The sequence below is a fragment of the Microcebus murinus genome, chromosome 15 (genome assembly GCF_040939455.1).
Source record: "Microcebus murinus isolate Inina chromosome 15, M.murinus_Inina_mat1.0, whole genome shotgun sequence".
Taxonomy (NCBI): domain Eukaryota; kingdom Metazoa; phylum Chordata; class Mammalia; order Primates; family Cheirogaleidae; genus Microcebus; species Microcebus murinus.
In genome coordinates this window covers 41,466,208-41,489,483 of record NC_134118.1, presented here as the reverse complement: position 1 = coordinate 41,489,483, position 23,276 = coordinate 41,466,208, and the positions used below count along the sequence as shown (strand labels likewise).

At 37.4% G+C, this 23,276-nt stretch overlaps 1 protein-coding gene across 1 annotated transcript in view; it reads right to left on the bottom strand.

The window, feature by feature from the left end:
- The window catches only part of TTC29 (tetratricopeptide repeat domain 29), a 198,783-nt gene that overhangs the window by 149,807 nt on the left and 25,700 nt on the right, over nucleotides 1–23,276 (bottom strand). Inside the window, exons 5-6 of the mRNA XM_012783760.2 lie at nucleotides 15,631–15,854; nucleotides 10,224–10,409 (exon numbers count right to left, since the gene is read on the bottom strand). Coding sequence (XP_012639214.2) covers nucleotides 10,224–10,409; nucleotides 15,631–15,854 — 410 coding nt within the window. The remainder of the gene's footprint in view (nucleotides 1–10,223; nucleotides 10,410–15,630; nucleotides 15,855–23,276) is intronic.

The window sequence follows — 23,276 nt, the reverse complement described above, 5'->3', positions numbered from 1 at the left end:
GACCAAGTTATACAGTAAATTGAGGGATTTCTATGTCTCCAAAAATGTTAAAATGGAATTTTTAAGGGAAGCACAAAAATGTTAGATATCACATTCCAAAAGGAAGCTTTAGACCATTGCGTAAAATTTTCAAAGAAATAAAAACCATTAACAAAACTCTTAAAATCTCTCATTCACAGTATGGGCATATAAGTGTTGGAAGTTATATTAGTCAAAGTCAGATTTACTACTGGGCTAGTAAATAGAGACTGAAATCCCAGGAGCTTAGACAAAGTAATTTTCTTGCTCACATGAAGTCCACTGAGGATCAGGTGACTCCTAGAGAGCAAGCTCCTCTCTAAATGGTCATACAGAAATCCAAGTTGCTTCCATCTTAAGGTTTCACCATCTCAACATAAGTACTCCATGGTCGTTGCCATGACAAACATAGAGACAGGAAGAGAAATCATATCTGCTCCTCCATCTTTCAGCCTGGAAGTGACTTCTTCCAGCCTATTGGCCAGAATTAGCATTTTTATAATGACAGACACAGAGCACTTAATAAATAGTAGCTATTATCATTATAGCTACTGGAAAACAACACTTTGAATGATTGGATAAGAGTTCATCATGTGTGATTAAACACAATCAATTAACTATTACCCCACTGTAGAACATTTCTACTGTGTCCTTTTTGTCACTATTACAGATAATACATATGTAAAAATGCTTATACATATGTGTCTATGTAAATCTTTGTCTTCATATCTGATTATTTATTAGAAGTAGAGTAGCAGGGTAAAGGATGTGGACATGTTTTAAACTATCCTTACATATTCCTAAATTGTATGCTAAGAATGTCAGGCAAATTTATCCCATCACCAGCAACGTGAGCAGCATGCTTAACTTACCAAATCTTCACACACAGTAAATACTACATTAAACAAATAAAAAGAGAACTTCGATTCCTCCACATTTGAATTTGGTACATTCTGTGCTTATCTTACCAGTACACTCTCACTCAGATTATTGTAATTATCAGAGAACTGTCTTGCTTCTTCCTTTAAAATGTAAGCCCCTGAATCAAGGCACCGAAAATATCTTTGTCAGCCATGTATTCCCAGCACTTATCCCAGTGCCTTGCACATAGTAGACAGATAATAAACATTTGCTAAAAATTACAGGTGAAAAGTGTTATGTCTTTAGTGCTTTAAATTATGCTTTTTTTTATTATCAATGTTGGCACTTTTTTCATATTTATTACCCGGTTGTATTTCTCTGAATTGTCTTCTTAGTGCCTTTACCCATTTTTATACTGGTGTGTCAGTAGTTTTTCTCACCAATTCATAAATGTTCTTTATATGATAATATCAATGCATTATCATGTTTGTTTCAACTATTTCCCAGTTTTTATTTAATTATTTGAAACCTTTGATAAACAATTGTTTTTAAGTTACATGTCAAATCTCTCAATTTTTGTTTCTGATAGAGGGAATTCGATTCCCCTAGCCTCACGTTTCCATGAGGGCACTTCCTCTGTCCTTCCCTTTGTACTTTTCATTAAGGGAGGAGGAAGAACACATTTGATTGGTGAAATTCTGAACTTTCATCTTCTCCATACTCAGTTCTTGGAAAGTATGACCTATGAGCTCCCAGCTGAAGCTCACAGAAGCAGGCTTTGAACCTGTAGGAGAGCCTGAACCTGACTAGTCTGCCAGTAACCAGGTGGCTAAGATTAATTCTGGGGGAAAATAGAGAATCTGATTAGAACAGATTTAAGCTCTGTTCTCTAATCTGTCTTAACAATTATGATGTGTCTAATTCCCGTGTTTCTTTGGTATTGGTTTTACACTTGGAGAAGAGAGAAAATATAATTATCTCTTAATAAAACCCATCATTTCCCTTTGTGCTTCTTTCAATTGTCTTTATGTTTCAAAGATCTTTTTCATTGAAGACTGAATAAATATTTGCCCATATTTTCTACTTGTTTTTTATAGCTCCTTTATAAATGTCTCTGATGAAATTTAATTTTAAAATAAGATAGAAAAGGATCAACATTACTGCAAAATGGTAAATATAGAAAATCATAAAGAGAAAAATTAAAATTATACTTATGTATAATATATACTTATGTTTTATGTGTATCTTCTACTTCCAAAATTATTAACATGCATTTTTTGTAAACTTAACTTTATGTTTAATTAGTTAAAGTGTTTACTGTCAGTTCTTTTATATCAGGATTTCCTTATTCTCGCACTTTTAGTTTTGACTTATTTCTTGTTGGTCTCCAGAATACAATATACTTGAAAACTATATTCATATTGTACTTTCTGAACCTTGCATATCTAATAATGTTTTCCTGTTGTTTTATACTTAGCTCTGTAGCATACTTTCAATTTTCAACTTTACAGCATTTCACTCTCTTTCCTCCCCCCTCAAACTCCATAGACTCTTACTTCTTTTTATATTGTGGCATTTATTGTTGCAAAGGAGAAAATTGAGTCCTGTCTAATTTTTGCCCTAATGGAGGTAATCTGTGTTTTTTCTTTGGATGCAGGTAGGAATCTGTCTTTATCTGAGTATTTAAAAATTCCCAAGGAATTATAGCTATGCAACTCTCTTTATTAATTATGACTGGAGCATGAAGAGCTATTTTAATGCATATATTCAGATTTTTGAGGGGTTTGCGGGATCAAGAAAACTTTCTTAAAAGGTCTTTGATTATTGCCTTTGTTTCAATTATTGTACATTCTTCCTCATTCAGTAACTTCCTTATTAATCTTCTCTGATTGTTTTCATTTCTGTCTTTCCCCTGCAATTGGGATAGTTATTAAAGTTTGTCCCAAATATCACTAATTCAATTTTCCACTGTGCCAATTCTGCTCTTTACTTTTTCTACTCTGTGTTTTAATTCTTCCAACATATTTTATTGAAAGCCTTCCTTATTTTATCTGGTGGTCATTCTCAAATCATCTAGTTTTACCCTCGTGCATTTCTGTCTTCTACTTGTGTCTTTCTGAAGACACTGAGCATTTTTCTGAAGTTATCACTTCAACAGGTTTGTTCTTTCTCTTAGGTTAATCCTCTTTGAATTAATGTTTGTTTTCCTTTCATTTCCTACATTTCTCAATTAGGAGGGATCTACTTAGTCCGGCATTTAAAGGCAACCAGGGTAGACAGTCTACCTTTGGTTCTACTCACTGGCCATGTGGTGCTGGTGGAACTCCCTGCTTCTACCTAGAGTTGGAGGGCAGCTCGTAGGAACAGCACCTCAATCAATTCCACTCAATTCCAATTCTCTTCTACCATGTTTCCCCGAAAATAAGACAGGGTCTTATATTTATTTTTCCTCAAGAAGACACCCTAGGGCTTATTTTCAGGGGGTGTGTTATTTTCCCCTCAAAGCCTCAGCTTGTAGCATGCACAGGATGGCCAGGACCTGACAGAGGGAGCCGACCTTGGTGGAGCTGCCCACACCTTTCCGGTCACCTTTGGGATAGTAGCTGTCATGATGGGGCAGATGAGAAGGGTTGCTCCTTACTGTTCTGTGAGGAAATGCATGGGTTGTGCAGATACGCTGTGTAGCCACGCCCATCACTAGGTCTTATTTCCGGTGTAGGGCTTATATTTGCGCAAATGCTTAGAAATCCTGCTAGGGCTTATTTTATGGGGAAACATGATACTTTGACCAGTTCTTGAAAATGTCTAGTCTTGGTCATGGAACTTCTTTTCAAGATTATGCTCATGGTCTTATCTTTGTCCCACTTCTTAAAGGACAGAATTTTTGTGGCCATAATCTGAACAAAATCTCTTTATGTTGACAGCACTCTTTATTCAGAATTTAAAGACCTAAGAGGTAAGGGCTGAAATGTCTAGAACTGATGCCCTGTTGGCTAGCTTCTTAGAAAAGAAGGTGGACTCTAGCAAAGTTCTGTGGAAACCAATTAGGCTTAGTGCTTAAAGCAACCAATCCTGACCTGTTGCAAAATCTTGGGCCCTGATCTCTCTCTCTCTCTCTCTCTCTCTCTCTCTCTCTCTCTCTCTCTCTCTCTCTCTCTCTCTCTCTCTCTCTCTCTCTCTCTCACACCAAGAAAGGCTGGTGCTCTCCAAACTGTGAAAGTTTATGTGGTAAATCTTACTATTTTTAGACCATATCTTATGACTGCAACCATAAGATCTCAGCCCTTGATCTCTTCCTCCCTCTTCTCTGCCAATCATGCAGAGGAGGAGCTGATGCTGCATCAAATCATGAATGCTGAGCTGGTAGGATGGTGCTTGTACCAAGGCACTGTCACATCATATTGCCATTGAGTCTGGCCCCTGACCACACAGCATACACTAGCAGGATAATGGGAGACCAGGCACACCTACTGCTGCTCCTGTCTCTGTGAGTTCTTGCAAAGCAATCTGCTCCAGTGGGCCTGCTGTGAGTGCTGCTTGCCAAGTTACCTTGCTAGCATGGCAGTTCTTCCAGACACACATCATGGCCTTCAAAAGCAAGTCAGGGAAGTAGAGATAAAGCAATGACTCACAAAGGAGTGGAAAGAGTCTATTTGTAGTGCTGTGGCCAGCCTTTGGGAGTTAGTGACTACTAGCAAGAACGAGCCTTGGAAACTTCTCAGTAGTGGGAGACCTCGGGGGTTATCACTGTCAGTGACAGAGTTTCTTGTTTTTTGTGATATGGAAGTGAGTTGCCTTGGATGGGAAGGGTACTTTATCTAGAGGAAAGCTGAACCACTGCCTCTTACGAAATTCATGATACAAAACCCCCAAATCACAGAAGGGGACATCTTCCTCATGATCATTAAAGAATGGGTGGAGGAGATATTAGGGAAAGGTGCTGACCATAGGCAAGATAGGGATAAGTGGGCTTCCAAACTCTAACTTCTCTCTATGAGATCAAAATAGCAAAGGGAACAGGCTTCTGTAGAGCTGACCTCCTCTACACATCTGTTGCTGGGTCTGCCCTCCATTCCCAGATGCTTCAAAGGAGAGCTGGTAGTCATGCCAGTGTGTCTTCACAATACTACGTTGTTCCTGGTGCCATCTGGCCTCCTGGCAATCTACACTGAGATACACTGTCTACAGTAGTATCTGTTCACAAAACTGTCAGCAATAAATTTCAGGACCTGAACTGAGCAAGTGAACCATGACAACTCTTTCCTTCTTCACAAGTTCTCTAAGAATTAGGATCAATGCTGTAAATCCTGGTTAAATTTTACTCAATCCCTGTGTTAAAGTCACAGATAAGGGTGTTGTGAACTGGAAAATGTATACTTCCTTCCCCCCACCCCCTGCCATTTTTATTTGTAGAGATGAGGTCTCACTACATTGCTTAGGCTGGTCTCCAACTCCTGGCCTCAAGCAATCCTCCTGCTTCAGCCTCTCAAGTGCTGGGATTACAAGTGTGAGCCACCATGCCTTGCCCCTAAACCTTTCTTACAATGGTCTTTCCTTGCTGGTTTTCAGTGAATATTCTCAGTACCTTGGGGTTGTCACCACCAATTATCCTCCTGGTCTCTTACAGCAAAGTCAGTAACTAGCCTCAGAGCTAATGGGTTGGAATGGAAAGGGCTGCTGCCAGAGTGGGAGATGATACTTAGAAGCCACCCATTGGAAGGGGCAGGGGAGGAACAGGACAAAAAGGTGGACTGAAATGAAGGGTTAATGTGTCCATGACTGATCCCTACCAGTATAGCCCACCAGAAAAGAGACTGGCCTCCTGCAAGGCTCTGTAGAAACCAGCTAATTAACTAATGCTTAAGTCCATTAATTTGGTCAAAAGCAAGGCTACTTCCTAAACCACTGATGGGAAGGGGAGAGAGGAAAGTGCTAGAGCTTCCTCAACTATTGAATGCTGATGTGATAGACACCACTGCTAGTTTGCGTGCTTCCTGCCCCCACCAATAAAGCTGCAGCTGCAAGGTGTGGACCCGAGTCCCTTGATCATGCCAGGGCAGAGGCCGGTGCTGACCCAGCAGGACAGGGTTGAAATGAAGGCCCTAACTCATCATCTTGCTATTGTGCCCCAGCCTCAGATCACACCAAGGGAAGAGCTGGTGCATCCCTAATTCACGTCTTTTAAAAAGTCTCCTTTCTCCCCAGAGTCTGCCTTCTGACCCTGCTAGACCTCTGTGTGCTGCTCTGGAATGACTTGGCTCATCTCCTATTGATGCAGGGTCTGTGAGCTTTCTCCAAAGCTCCACAGATGAGGAGTGAATGCTACTTGCCCTTCTGTCCTGTTTGCATGATAAGATCCTTACAAATAAGGTCACAATTCTAAAAGAGGATAGAGCCACTGATTTGCTCCAAGTGTTTGCCAGTCCATGACTACTTGACTGCTCCATGCCTGCTACCCCAGCTATAGGTCTGAAGAATGAGACTGCCAGCCCTTGAGCCAAAGAGAACCAGGCTATGTTGTATATTAGGGTCTCGTTTTTACCAGCAGTGAGAACTTGATCTTGTCTGCTTGCTTGACTCTGACCAGGGAGTTGTGGGAGAGGCTCTGGTTACGTTTCAGCCAGTGGGCTGAACATTTTACCCCTAACTACAACCAAGTGCCCAGTCTCTGGGAGTATGACTTCTGCTCATGTTCCTAATTTGCTCTTTAGTTCCTAAAGGATGGTGGAGCCCTGCCCTGGACTACAGCCTGCTTGTTTGGGCCCTGACAACCTGCCTGTTGCCATCTGCCACCTCATGTCCTATTTTAACCTGAACGGAGGCACCCCTGGAATCAAGATGCTGCCACCTTGCTGTTGCTGTGGGGCCTCCATTGCTTGTCTGGACCAATCAGATCAGATGCGTGGAAGCTACACCACTGTCATCACTTCAGGAACCCTACAACCAAGTGAGTCGTACTCCACTCTATCATATTCATGATACTGCTCCACTTTTCTCTTGAAAATTCTATCTCAGATTACAAAAGCTTCACAGATAATTTTGCCATGACTAGGTACATCAAACACTCACGGTCAATATCTAGAATTTTCATCAACACGGACTCAGTTGTTTCATCCTTCAGATAATAAAAGGATGGTTTTAGGGCCTATGAACTGTACAAGAGCAGGGAAAAATATTTTAGATCTGACAAAAAGTGGTTTCAAAACAAGATAGTACACACTGATTTAAAAATATTTCAACAGAAGTCATCTTCAACATTTTTCACGGCTGGGTGCAGTGGAGCACAACTGTAGTCCCAGCTATTTGGGAGGCTGAAGCAGGAGGATCACTTGAGGATAGGAGTTTGAGACCAGGCTAGAAGACAACATAGTGAGACCCTGTCTCTAAAATATATATTTTTTAATTTTCATAGCTAAAATCTTCTATTTATTATGAAATATGGGTGTATTTTATCCTGCTATAAGGTGCAGCATCTAAATGTGAGCAAGCCAAGTACCTGAGAATGTTATCTCATGGCAGCCCTGGCATGATCACATTTCCAGAACTCATCCTTGCCCTCAGTGGCTGTGTGGATGCCTAAAATGATAGGGGCGACCTTGGTACCATGGGTACTAGCCGCAGGGCTAGCAGGCACTCTGATATTTGTTGAATGAGTGGATGAATAGATGAATGAATAAATAATTAAGCAATGCACAAATCCTCTAATGAAAATGCATTTAGAGATTTTTAAAAATCAGAAGGGGAAGGAATTGAGGAGTTGTTGTTTAATGGGTACAGAGTTCTACTTGAGCAAGGTGTAGAAGTTCTGGAGATTGGTTGTTCAACAATGTGAATACACTTAACACTACTAAACAGTATACTTAGAAATGGTTAAGATGGTTAAGTTTTACGTTATGTTTTTATGTTTTTAACTGCAACAAAAAATTTTAAAAATCAAACCAAATTTTAAAAAAATCAGAGATAAGACAAACAGGAAAATTTAGCATACACCTATGACAGCTACCTGAATCTGACTGCAGTTACTCTTCAGTTTTCCTCAGTGTAGCCCTGACTTCTTTAGTACTATTTTCATATATTATTTATTATTTGTTCTGTGACTCCTTTTTGGAGGCCAGTAATTGACAGTCCAATTATTTGATTTGGTTTTGCAAATAGGCTAATAAGTTGTTTTAACAAACAACTTCTCCAATTATAGTAAGTCATATATCTCTTCAGTGCATAATTTTATAATCCCCACACTCAGAAATAACATTGTTAACATGTTGGTATATGGTATATATATAATATAATTACATTTTACATTATGTTTTATGTCTTATTTTTCTACTTAATGAGTCATGAATATTTTCCCAAGTCAATACATGTTTGGGGTTTCCTATATAAATTAGAATAAAATCCAAAGTCCTCACCTTGGCCTACAAGCCCCAGTGTGATCTCTCCCAAGCATCCCTGTCTAACTTCTTCCATTTCCCACTTCCCACTTATTCACTGAGCTCCAGGCACATGGGCCTTCTTGCTGGTCCTTGGGCATTGCCTCAGGGCCTTTGCACTTACTGCATTCTCCTTCTGGAACTCCTTTCTTCAGATTTTCACCAAGCTCACTCCCTCATTTCATTCACGTCTGGCCTTCTTCTAACAGGTGAGCAACTTATGCAAAGTAGTACCCACTGTCAATCCCCTTGCTCTGCTTTATTATTTGTCACAGCACTTACCACTGTTTCCTACTCTATTATGTAGTTATTCATTGTCAAGGCCTATTTTCCCCAGAAGAATATAAGTTCCACAAGGGCAGGGGCTTTGTCTTGTTCACCATTTTATTCCCTGACATTAGGTTCTAAATTGGTGTTTGTTGAGTGAATGAATGAATTTTGCTCTAATCTGTATTTCATGACTGCATATAACTCTTTTGCACAGATGTTTCTTAATATATTTAAATATATTTAATATGTTTAGCTAATCTTCTGTTCTGGGATATTATAAATTGTGCTGCAATGAAATACTTAAATATGTTCTCTTAAATACTTTAATTATTTCTTCCAAGTTAAATTAAGTGTAGCAGCTTCCTAGCCACACCCTCTTCCTCTTTTCCCTCCACCCACAGTATACACCACAGACTTAAAGTCCAAACTCAGAATGCTGGTGTGTCCCTATTTTACCTCACTACTGTGATCTCCCGTGGCTGTTCAGAAAAGTACTTGGCCCAGGTTGTCCTTCCTATCAGTTCTTGTCATCATGTTTTGACATGTTACCTCTCACAGAATGTACTCCCATTTCTTTGCCTAAAATCCACCCATCTTCCAAGTCCCTCACTCATCCCTCTTGATTCCATCATGCTGTCCTCCAATCTAGTCTGCACAACCTCTCACCGCTCTTGAGTTTTTCTGGCACTGCCTGTGTGTGTCATCGTTCCTGACCCTGTTCTGTTCCTACCATGCTTCAGTTACAATCACACTAACTGCAACTTCTTAAAGCATAAAAACTTGTTTTTTCGCTTTTATTTTTCAAAGTCCTGTGCAGTCCTTCTAGCCACAAAATAATAAATGTTTTTAAATATAACTGTTTACCCAAGTCAAAACGTTTATGGAAAACGAGATAGTTTTTTAAGGGGAAAAAATCATTATTCATGATAAGATATTTTTATTGTCCCTATATTTTCTTTGCATATTCTCTACACACTATCCTGCCATCAAGAATTTTAATGCTTAAATTCCTATTTGCAATCCTTGCTCAACCACCATACAAAAGCTTATTTCTGACAATTTTGTTGTTGTTTTAGACTTTGGCTTGTCTTAAGATAACATTATTAAGTATACTTAAAAGAGCATTTCCTTCAGAGATTGTTACAAAATCACCATGCAGTGGTATCTGAGTTATACAGATTTTTTTTTGTTTGTTTTCATATAACGTATATAGGGCACTAGGAAAAATCACAAAGTGTACCTTTCCTTTTGTCCAAACATTTTCATACATGAGAAATCAACTTAATATGAACAAAGAGGGCTGTCATGAAAGAAAAAAAAAAATTCAAAACAGTGCAGCCTGGGGCCTGAGGGAGGTGTGTGCCGAGGTGGGGGAGGATGCTTTCTTTCCCTAGGATGCTGCTGGGAACTCCAGGCTGAGCGGCTGGGCAGGAGCTTGAGCAAGGAATTCTGCAAGAATTATTCTGCAGGAAATACTGAAGCTGGGTCCCGCAAGTCGCATGCCTTGGCTTTTTGATCTCAATAATTTACATTATTATGCTGAGATCTCAGGTCTTTTTCTCCATCCCCACGTGCTTTCTGGTCGCCTGATCTCGGAATCCTCCCAGGCACACCCAGGGCAGCCCCGCAAAAACGCCCACTCACCATCTTCCTCGTGGAGGAGGCCCATGTTCCCATGCGCCTCTGCTTCTTTCTTCCCACCGTCAATTTTGATCAGTTGAGCGATGCCAAAACATCGTTCGTAGAAGTGGTTCCTTACCCACTTGTCTTCAGAATTATTGAAGTAACAGGCCAGAGCATACAAGTTTTGATATACATCTTCAAAGTATCCTTCAAAGAGAGAAAAACATAAACAGCAATATACAGATGTCTCGTGGCAATCCCTTTGGATGGCAAACCAATATCATGGCATTTTTTTCCTGTTTTTCCTTTAAAGTGTGATTAACTATTTTAAAAATCAAATCTAAATGCAAAGCTTATCTATTTTAAGTATTAGAATAATGACATTAATTAAAGAATGTGCAGATGAATAAAGCAACAAAAGTCTTTCAGAAAACTTAGGACAGGTGAGAAATTGACATACTGTTTGGGTTGAAATAGGAGACTTTTTATAAGAAATGGAACGGGATAATGCCTACCCAGCAATGTGCTCGGTTATTTTGGAAGAAAGGAGTATGTTGTGTCATCGAACACTTTTCCCATTAGAGGTTTAAAAAAGTATTTAGAGATTCCAGAGAAAGCAATGTTTCTTAAATGTGGCAAATGAGAATGTAAATGAAGAAAGGAGAAAGGATATGGAAATATCAAGGTATTTTCACACCAAAGGGAAAAAAGTCATGGGGCTGATATAACAAATGATTATCAGTATAACCGTATAAGCTCCATACTCTTTCTAACAATGTTTCTAGCAATGTGAAAAAAGAATAGATGTCTATGTTTCTGTTTTCTATGAGTATTTTTTTCTGCTGAAAATGCATAAATAGTAGTCATTCCTTTTACTCAGATAATTGTTAATTACTTAAAGTTTTGTAGGTCTTTTATTTCCTAAAGACACTTAACCTATATGTTATAAATACACAAGAAAGTGTGTTAATAAATTGTGAATCAATCTTTTAAACCCCACTGCAATAGTAAACTTGAAGAAAGATGTTCCTGTGCTAATAAACTGTGCCTCAGCCCTGTAAGCTTCACTCTTCTAATGGTGAATACGAGGAAATTCATAATCTTTATGTCTTTTTGCATTTATCCTGAAAGAACAGTTGTAAATACGTGATGGCCTCTGGGTTACAGTTCCAGGAGTTTTTAAATTTTTTAATAATGATCATTATCAGCTGGGTGCAGTGGCCTGTCATCCTAGCACCCTGGGGGAGGCTGAGATGGGAGGATCGCTTGAACTCAGGAGTTCAAGACCAGCTTGAGCAAGAGCAAGACACCATCTCTACAAAATACAGAAAAATGAGCCGGCATCAAGGCGCATGCCTGTACGCCCAGTTACTCAGGAGATTGAGGCAGGAGGATCTGTTGAGCCCAGGAGTTTGCGGTTGCAGTGAGCTATGATGACGCTAGCACACTCTACCTGGGGCGACAGAGTAAGACTCTGTCACCAAAAAAAAAAAAAAAAAAAAAAAGAATCATTATCTATTAGAATTCACTATTACTAATTGTTCACTACTGCCAGAAGAATCCACTCATACATTCATGAAAGGATTATCATTATGAAAAATATTTCCACTAGTACACCTATAAGATTAAAATAAAAAAGGCTCACAACAGGTCGATTACAAAAAAGGTAGCTTTTAAGAACTACAAATCAATCACTCCACTGTTTCAAAAGAAATTTCTAAAACCTATGCTCTTCTTTTATATGTGTTTCTTCATAATTCCATAAGAAATTAAGATTTATTTCAAAATAAATTTTATACTTGCAAAATGAGGTAACAAAACAAAAAAGGTCACCCTGTCCTTGAAGGAGCTGGGGATCCTGGAGAGCCATTCTGCTTTTTAAGGGCACTCACATGAAGCTTAGATGAAAAGTAGAGAGTAGCCTGAGTTATTTATTTAGAACATATATTCTCACCCCAGAAACCACTTCCGTGCTTTATCTTTCCATTCTCAACCTTCTACCTAATATGAACAGAGCACTAAAGTCTGTTTTGTAATACTTCATATTCTTGATCATATTTACTGATTAGAGAGTTATTGCTTTTAGAAGCCAGTAAGTAAAACATTTCATATCCTCCATTTTAATAAAAGGTATATAGAGAATTTTTTTAAAAAAAATATATAGTCCTGAAATAATTTTTCTAGTTTTCTGTAATTAAACCTTAATATAAAAACATTCCTAATATTTCATAAAGGTTTTTTTTTTTTAGGAATGAGTTATATAAGCTATCAAGGTTCTATATTTAAAGACTACTTGTCAGATAAGCCATTTTTCTACAAAAAAATGAAATCTTTTTCAGAATATTAAGTGTAAAGCAATATATTCCAATTTTGAATCTTTGGACAATATGGCCTGTACCCTGTACATTTTGAGCATTCTTTTCTCCTTCCTTGTAGACTGCTTCCTTGAATTGTCAGTGGGAATATTTGGAAGATGAAAATCAATTTTACTATGGGTTTGTTATTTAGTCCAGCATTCATTATGCTCCTTAAGAAGAAAATTCCATGGCGAAATAAATTTGGGAAATATTTTTGCTAATCTTTCTCTTTCAGTGAACTAAATAATATACATCAACATGTTGAAGGCTCTGATAAGTCCTGCAATAAATCAACCTGCTTAATTTCCATGTTAGTTCACCTGGTTTAGTTTCCCAAACCTATTTCACCAGAATTTTTGTTTTGTTTTGTTTTGCTTTGCATAAAATCTATAAATATCTGTGGAACTTTGCTTGAGAAGAACATATTTTTTATATCTTAAACAAATGTTACTAGAAAAAAAAAAGTTGCTGCTCAACCTTTGACAACAATTTAAAAGTCAAGTGTAAATAATGTTTGAATTATCTATTGATTCGGTTACCCATTACCATTATTGCCATCTCTTCTCTAGCCCCATGGGATTAAGGCTGTAATCATAATGTTACAGATGGCACAGTAATGATTTACAATGATGGGTAATATAAAAAATGTATCAGGGACAAAGAAACACTTTAATAAATGAAAAATAATCCAAAAAGAAATAACAGGCTTACTTTAAACACACCTTTGTTATAAAACAGAAAATGATGTTTTGTAAAGTAATTTAAATAACTCTAGGTTACTGGTCTGTACATCTCAAGAGACACAACTGACCCGAGTTGACTGTTGTTAGTGCCATAGCTTTGATTAAATGAACTTCATTGTGACCCTGGAGTGATGGGCTTTCCAATGAGAAGCAATGAGAATGCTCAGAGATATGCTATTCCAGGATAATTGTCTCCGAGCCCATGACCATATGGGATGGAACCTTGAGACACTATTAACAGATTTCTGTATTCTAGACATATATATACATATTTTAAGATTTAGCATTAATTCAAGTTACTAAGAGCAAAATGTGCATATCCCATTTTCTGGGACATTCATAATTCAAATCACAATCCTTCCCCATTGAAGTTTATATGCTAAATATGAAAAAGATTATATAAATTTTTGAAAAAAGACCTTACAAATGTTTACATGTCCTTCAGCTGAAGTATTAATATTCCCAATAATATTTTTTGCAATAATTTTAATTGCCTATATTTCAACCAGGCAAAAGCCACTAGCATTTTGTAGGAGATAACCCTACAGAAGAGTTATTCTGAGCTAGAGAAAAGTTTGTCCCATTTAACAAATTTGATTTTATTTATCATGAATATATGATAAATTGCTCAGTGAAGAAAATAACTTCTTTTATTACTCTTACCATGTGTGTAAGACATTGACTAGTATAAAATTGGACTTTGTTAACTTTTGGAATCGGAGAAACATCTTTACTTATACATATGGTAACTTCTATTTAATAGATTATAAATTAAAATGTTTACTACTTTAAATAGACTGTGTAGGTTCTATATAATTAAAAAATTCTTTATAACAAGTTGCTCACATTTATGACACTTTATGGTGAATGCTATATTTGGCACATATTTATATTATCTCAAATGAAAGCTTCAATTTAAAACAGTGCATATGATAAAATTCCACTTAAAAAATATCTATTGAGCAAAAATTTACCTTGATTAATTTTACTTTGAGTGTAAATATCACTTTAGAATTTGGGGCTGATACAACAACGTAGGCTTTTACGGTGCCATTTTTTAATTTATAATAGTTAATTTCTTGAAACATTATTTGTAAATCATATTTTAAAGACTATCTTTTAAAGTTAATCCTACACTTAAGTACTTTCCATAATATAAATAACTACCTCCTGTCCCACCTTTTACCCTGTGCCATACACATACACATCCCAGGTTCATTTGTTTTGTTGTTCATATTTTGTCTCATATTTTTAAGTCAGGTCACAACCTAATGGGAACTATGCATTGACCCACTATAGAGACCCCTCTCATGTTGTTTCCATGTCCTTATCAATTTTCTCCATAGTGGCATGAGGTAACAAAAACTTGTTAACACTCTATTTTCTCCTAGAAAAGCCTGAAATGAAATATAGACATTCTCATAGTGGGGTCTGAACTTTTCTTTTTGAGTCCTGTAGTATTTTCACCCAAAAAGTTGGAGAAAAGTATAATTTAGAACACCAAACTTTAGGCATCTCTCCTTTCTTTGATTTTAGATGACAAATTCCTAATATGTAACTAAAAGTTCCTTCTGACAAGAATATCAATATAATTATTGTAGAGAGTAAAACATTTTCTTCAATACATGAAACCTATATTAACTTTCTGGAAAATTTTAGAATATAAGAAAAGAAATTATTTGAAATGATGTTATTGAAAATATACAATGAACAATTTTATTCACAGTTGTAAATTGCAGGCTTTTCATGTCTTTTTACTATTCACTAAGACAAAATCTCCGATTCAAATCGATAGGACGTACTTCTTGATCAAACCTCCAAAGTCAACTACATGAATGCAAGGAAATCAGTGTAATTTTCAAAATACAGTGCTCTTTAAAAGTAGCTCCTCGGTGAAAGTCAATTTTCAGATTACATATAAAGAAAAATTATAAAAATGTTTAAACTTAATGTGACAAAAGATTTTAATCCATTGGAAAGTTCTGGAGATGCTTAGCACCTAATTACATGGTGTTAAGTGCTGCCTTTTTTTAATTATTATTATTTCAGCATATTATGGGGCTACAATTTTTAAGGTTACGTATGATAGTTAAATGCTATCTTTCCTGGCTTAGAACGACGTCACCAGGACACCCCAGTGTCTGGGCAGCCTTGCATTTCAGTGTCCCCTATCATTCATTCCGTAAACATGCTTACTTAGTTGACCAGGTTGAACTGCGCCAAGTTGTCTTAATGTTCCAAATTCATCCATGAAAACATGTGGAATCTTCCCTCAGGCGCTTGCTGTTCCAGAGCCTGCTATGCGCTGCTCAGGGTCCCGCCACTCACCTTTCCTCTCAGCGTCCTCGGCCCGGGTCAGGTAGTGGTAGAAGTGGTCCAGTTTGTCAGGCTGCTCCTCCAGGGGCTTCTGCAACCACTGCAGGGACCTGATTCTCGCAACCTCCCTCAGGGCATCCCACTGCTCCATCAGAGTGAAGAGCTCGGTGAAGGACTTGTGATAACCGTCCCGCAGCATGTCCACGCAGATGTTCTTCTTGTACGAGTTCCTGTAACTGGGAATGAGAACCAGAGCACTCAAAGCTTTATTTTAATCCTTTCAATCTGCACAGTGTATTCATTCTCTAATAATTAAAGATTGAATCGTGTTGCCTTTTGTTCCTCCGTGAAAGCACTGAAAACTATCAAAAGATCCTTGCCTCGAACGCTTATAATTGAACAACTTCAGTTTAATGAAAGATGCCAGGAGCTATCTAAATACAATAATTTTAATGAAATTACATTATAAACATATTAGTTCCAGATCTGAGCTCCCTTTGTTAAGGACAAATAAGCTAGTTAACGGACAATATCCAAAAATACTGATGCACCGGCCTCCCAAAATCCCCAACAAACCAAGCAAAAATCAAACTTGCCACTTAATATCTAAACGATGTATTCTCTTTATTAGGTAGTTTCACTGTGTGTCATGGAAATTCATCATTCATTCATTCACGCAGAAAATGTTTGCCATTATCTATAACTAGATATGTTTAAAAAATTATTTTCAGTTAGAATTAATGGTTTGTTAGATTAATAATTCTCTTCTAACTTCAATAATATATCAAATGCAAGGAGATCAAGTGACAGATGAATATTCACTCAACAAATAGCTATTGTGTTTTCTACTAAGTGTCAGGCACTCAGACCAAATAGGTTCAACGCTTTTGTGAAGTTTGCATTCCAATAGGAGAACACCACCAATCAATAAGTAAACAAATGATAAATAATTAGAAATGATGAAAAATTCTATACAGAAAATAAACAGGATTATGGGATAACAGCCATGTGGTGGCTATTATTCTGCTAAAAGAACAATTAGATGCCAAAAGATATAACTTTATATTAATTATGTTATTATTTTTTAAAGGAGACAATTACATATTTAGAACAACCCACATGATGTGATACTACTGGAAATAAAAATTCAGTATGGGGTGGAAACGGCCCAGAATTAGTCAGAACACCTGCAGTTCAGCACAGTTTTACTAATCTCCCTAGACCTCATTTCTTCGCATCTGTAAAATGTATGTATTAATGCAAGCCCTACCTATATCATGAAATTCTTCCAGGAACCAAATGGAAGTACGTATGTTGTGAAAATACCCCGGGAAATGTGAAATCCGGCACTACTGGTTTTCACCTCCTAGCTATGCATCAGATTTACCTGTAGAGTTGAAAAAACAAACAAAAAGCACAACAAAACTAAACTAAAATGCCCAGGCTCCATCTGCCAAGAGTTTCTTATCCAGTCGATCAGCTTAGCTATGGAACAAAACAAAGGGTAGTGAGCAGGAGAGTGGTGAGTGATCAAATTAAAAAAGAAAAAAAAAAAGGGAAGAGACCTCTTGGTAAAGCAGTGGTGAGAAGTCTGGACTCTAAGCTAGGAGGGAGGTAGAGCCACTGCAGAGTTAGAGTGAGGGAAATGATGAAATGAGACTGCATTTCAGAAAAGTCACCTGGAAGGAGTGTTCCAGATGAATTGCAACCTTCCCCCATCGGGCAGCCAGACAGTCACAGAACTAGCCCCTAACAAGAATAAAGAAACTACATTCCTAGGTCAAAAGCTCAAAAGCCACCATTCAATATGAGAAGAAGAAATATTTGAAATGGGGAAAAGGAATAGCAGTGTTTACTTGGCCCTGCCCTGCAACTGAGACAGGGGAGGAGAGTGTGGAGAACAAGGCACCACCATGCTGAGTAGGGCCCTGTCCTCTGTCTCCTCCTCACTCCAGTCAAATGCCAGAGGGGGTCGGGGAGTAGAACAAGAATCAATACCCTGTGAACTCCAGTGGGATCCAAAAGTAGGAAGCATTTGTGTCCTGCTTCCCATCTGGGACTCTGGAAGGCAGGAGGATTACCAGCATCTCCCTTCCCAACTCTCCCTATGCGGAGCATGGAAAGGTACAAAAATCACTAGTCAGAAAGGACCAGAACCAGACTGGTAATTTCCCACAGCCCTTGAATGCCATAATATTCCAGTGGGCTCCATGTGCAACCCAAAAGTTACCGGAAAGAGAGAGAGATGATATATGCCTGTCACAATGTCACCTGGCCATAGCAAGGGGACATGTGCTAAAGGCTGTTCATGGGCTGGCTGCCTGCTGGGGCCTGAAGGAAGACACGGCTCTAACTCTGAAATGAGCAGCACTGGGAGCTCCTGGAGGCTTCAGGTCAGCACATTTCCAGAGCTGATAGAATAAAGATGGATCAAGTGCATCAGAGATTCAGTAAGAGAAAACTTGCCTCACAGTGCCTTGAAAGACAGGGAGGTTTCTATTTTTTGCCTAAAGGTAGGAAGCTGAGGGCCTTGCTTCAGTGGCCTGGCAAGTTCAAGGGCTTATCTTGACCTTTCTCCCTGGCTTGTCCCCTGCTGATAGCTACAGGGCTGCTACAGCTCCAGATATCATGTCCACCTTCAAGGAAAGAAGAAAGGGCAAAGTAGGATGGCATTGGTTGTGTCTTGCTCTATTTGGGGTAAAAACAAAAACATCCCTGCAACCACTAGTGGATTTCTACTTTCCCACTTGCCAGAACTGTGTCACATACTCTATCCTCCTTACTACAAGGAGTCTGAAAAAACAAACAGCCTTCTTCCTCTTGGGCACATTGCTGCTCCAAACAAAACTAAAGTATGTTGGCAAAGATGAAGGGAATAATGGATACTGGACGGACAAATGCAGTGACAATTATGAGGTACTAGATCAAGAGCTGAAAGTAAATGCTGTTACATGCACCCCTCTGCCCAGAGTTGTAAGATAAAATACAGGATTCCCAGTTAAATTTGAATGCCAAATAAACAACTAAGGATTGTTAGTATTAGTATGTCCCAAATATAGTATGTCCTATATTTTAATTTGATAAATCTAGTAACAGCCCTCCCGCCACTAGCACGATGCTGTCTCTATATAGGAAAATAGGGTGAGGAGAAGAGGCTTTAAAATCTTGAATAACCTGAGAAATTGCCGAATTGGACTGACTTTACCTGAGAGTGACAAGATTAGATTTTTACACTAGGGAGGATCAAGGCTCAGGGCCAGGAATTAAAATTAAGTTATAAAAAAATAAAGACTTTCAATTTAGCATTCTTGAGTCTGTGACTCTGAAATTCACACCTGATCCAAGAGGAGGGATGGGAGGAGGGCAAACCCAAGGCAGGGAGAACAGATGGGAGACTCTGGTGATCGTGGAGAGGGTGTACCTGGGCTGGGACCTGGGGTAGCAGGGCTGGGGTGGGAATGCATAACAGTGGGTGGATTTAAAACATATTTGGGAGATAAAAAAACAAAACAAAACAATTACCTGGTGACTCAATGGATGTCAGGGGTGAAGAAAATGGAGGAGGTAGGATGACAACCAGGTTTTTGGACTAGGTAGTTGGTAATTTGCTAGAGAGGGCAACACCAGAAAAGGAACAGGTTTGGGGAAAGATAATGAGCTCACTTTCAGATAACTTGAGTTTGAGGAGCCTGAGGGGACATCGAGTGGTACCCCAGAAGGCAGCTGGGAGGGTGGCATTGGAGGCCTGAGAGGACAAGGGGCTGGAAATCCATCATTGCTTCGAAAGTTGCTTGCCACCTTTGTGTGTTTACGCATTGGCTGTCTGCATGTCTTCCTACGAGTGAAGAGAGCATTCTGGGGCAAAGTCAAGAAAATTATAAATAGATAAAAATGAAAACAGTGACTTTAAACAATAAAAGCAATCATTGGATAGGGCAGGTAGGCGGCCATCTCAGTTCTAATGCCAACTGGGACAGAAATCCAGAAAAATCACTCCCTGGTCATTATTTGTCCGCCAGCATCTAGCTCTACTTCCACAGGGGGTAGCACCCCAAAACACTCTTGGAAATAACCAGTCTCACATTGTGTGTAATCTTTGTGGAATGGGAATTCAAGGACTCTGTAGCTGATGGGTAGGTTATCGGCCCGAATTAGGCCAACTGGTCTCTCTCCAAGGAGTTTGAAACCTTGAGGCAAGCAACACAAGGGGGTAGTAGGTTGCTGAAGTTCAATCAACCTGGCAGCAGTATCTTGACCAGGTTCTCAAGGTGTTCTTGCTACCTAGATCCCTTCCAGGGGCCCGGGTCTTGTTTTTTTCTTCTGAGCCGAGTTCTCCTCTAAATTCCACTAGCTACCTAACATCCTTTCAATACAATCGTTTCCACTTAATTTAATCAGAATCAGTTTCTGCTGCCTGTGACCAAAGAACACTAAGTGATTCAGAAAGGGCTGGACTAAAATTATTTCCAAGATATCTTTCCTCCCCATAAAACCCATGATATATAACTAATATCAATATTTTAAATTTCTAGTAAATTTTTTAAAAAGACCATTCTTTACAGAAGAGATGACAAATAGAAATGTATTTAAATATGCATGTATAACGATGCTGATATCATCTCTATTTTATTCACACACTTGTGTGTGCACATACATGCATGCGAGTATGCCATTGTTTAAAGCCTCATTACTAATATTTGAGAGCAAGAAAGAACAATTACAGTGATTTACTAAATTCCTATTTAAACCTTCATAGGTAATGTGAATTATTTCTTTTTTACCAGAAAATCTTCATTTGTTAAAAAGAACTGGCTATCTAAAAATAAAAATATACATCAATCTTTACCATTATATTTAAATTTCTCAGATTGTATGTCTCATAACAGAGGACCATAAGCAAAGTTCACTTGTTTTACGAAAAGAAACATTTTTAAAACACAAAATAGAGATATAGGCAAAACTGAAATTCATTATTTCATTTGGCCATAAGATTTTTACTTTTTGGTTTCATTTGCACATTAAAACACTTGTGAATATTAGTCTAAATTTTAAAATATTGTTTTTAAGCATCAGAAGAAGAAAAATCTTGACCTGAAACCACTACACTGGGTGAAAATTGAGAATTCTGATAAAATTTATGGAGAGAGAGAATATAATGGAATCTGAGGATAGTTTGCCTGACCAAAAAAAAAAAAAAATTTGCCACTCACAGAGGCAAAAGTTGTGACATTTATAGACATGCTGAACATCCATAAATCTGTATCCTAAGGGAGATCTTTGCTTCTGCAGATACCTGAGGCTGCAATGAGATAAGGGATGCATATTGAGAAGAATGAATTTAAGAATGGAATTAAGTAGTCATACATTTCATATGGGTTTTATTGCCATTTAAAGGTATAATTTAATGGAGATTTTGTTAAATTGAAATTTATGTTAAAATCTCCCTAAAAATTTTAAATTTATGTCAATATCCCTAAACATCTTTTAAAAATCTAGTTTTTTTTTTAAAAAGACTAGAAACCAACAGCAAAATTGAACAACAATTTGACATAACTCCATAGCAGTTGAATGTGTGGAGTTGCTGGGAAAGAGGAGTTTACTGCTAAACGGCCATGGAGATATTATATCGTTTTAAAATTCTGCCTTAAACTATTTTGAATAGCTACTATTTATAGAGCACCCACAATATGTCAGGCACTGTGTAGACATCACTTCTAACTGGCACAATAACTCTATAAAGTACTACTTCCATTTTTACAAATAAAAAGAAAACTCTCTTCAGTGAGGTTGTGAATTGCCCAAAGCCATACAAGTTAATAAGTGGCAGGGTTGGAATCCATACCCAGCTCTCTCTGGCTGCAAATGTTGAATTTTCCTTCCGCTTCTCCACACTGCCTCCTATTATATCGTATACTGTTGCTTTTTCTTTTCCTTCTCCTCCTCCACACAATGTTCTGTTTATTGGAGTTGATTGTTTAGGAATTTGTCATAATTTGACAATTATGATGTAACTCTCCAATTTGCAAGCCGTTCCCTTCATCCACGCTAATCGGTGTTTATGTGGGATTGAGGAAAGAGATCAGTGTCATTCCGTAGCTGCCCCAGAGAATCCCTCTCCTTAAAAGGAGAGGGCAGACAGCCAGTAGCATCCATGAAAAGCAAATTAAATAGACGTGATGCCCACTCAAGGGCGTAAAGTCTAGCAGGAAAAACACTGACAAAGGCAAACATTTAACAGGATAAAAAACACACACTTCTACAAATATGAAAAAGATGAATAGATGGAATGAATAGGTATGATAAATTATTTTACTCTCTCTAATAACTAATATAAACACCCTTAGGCATCTCTTTATATTAGTTATTAGGTGAACTTTAAAAATCAAAGCATTATTACCTATTCAAATACATGATTAATATATTTAACACATTTTTTCATAGGATGAACTGAAATTATGGTATCACGAGGAACCTTCACATTCACTATAGTATTTCAAAAGGAGGTCAACAAAAATAATTTAAAACAAGATCATAAAATTATTTAATCTGACAAAGATAAACTCAAAATACATGTTATATCTAATCCAAAGTAAGGATAACACTATTATTCCATTAAGTTAATATTTATAAGTCACGAGTGGGTTATCTATGTGTCAGTTATAACAGTCTTACATTCATATTGTAGGAACAAATGTTATTGGAATCACCTACGGGATAATTACATTGACTTAAATTAATAGTTAAATAGCTTCAGTTAATATAATTTCCTTGGAATAAAGTGAAGCACTATCCTTACCCACACTTTCCAGTGTAGGTAAATATTATGTATACTGTAATTAGAAGGGAAAAAAGTCATTCTTGAATACACATACTAACTGAAAAAAACCGTGTAAGTTATTTGAATGTTTTACAGTTTTTTGTAAAAAGGATAATTTTTCCCCAAAGCTAAAATAATTACATAGCATTTCTCTATCCATTTAAATATATAAAGAGAGAGAAGTTAGAGAGAAAAAAGTTGTGTTTCGAATGACTTTGCTTTAAAACTGTATAGCATTACAATGAAAACCGAAAGCATTTTTCTTAATTTTACACATTTAGGTTTTTAACAATTATTAATGTTAGTCATAGTAATGATTAATATGATTAAGAATTGCACTACCATCACTCATTCATATATATATACATATGTTTTGTAATAAGCATTGGAGAGTTAAGATTCTTAGAATTCTTGATTTATTTTCTATATACTTCAAAATATATCAAGGAAAAAAGTTTCAATATAAAAAGGCCTTTTTAAATTTAAAGGATTTCCAATGAGTTGACTGGTCTCTGGGGGCATCTACTGGAAATTTAGCAAACTGCAGTTACATCATGTAAATCTGATAACTTTCATTATCCAAATAATACAGATATTATTTTAATTGATATGCAAATAAGTTGACACTCAAAGAAGATAAATGTAAAGTTATGCACGGTATTCTATCTCATCCATCTGGTAACAGCAAAATATGTAGCTGTCTATGAGATCAGTTAACAAATATTCAACTGTTAAAAATGGAAATAGGGCAGGTGGCATATCAGAAATTAACATTTTTCAAACCACCACATTTTCCTATTTGGGAAAATTAGAAAGATAATTTAGAGGTAAATATACACAT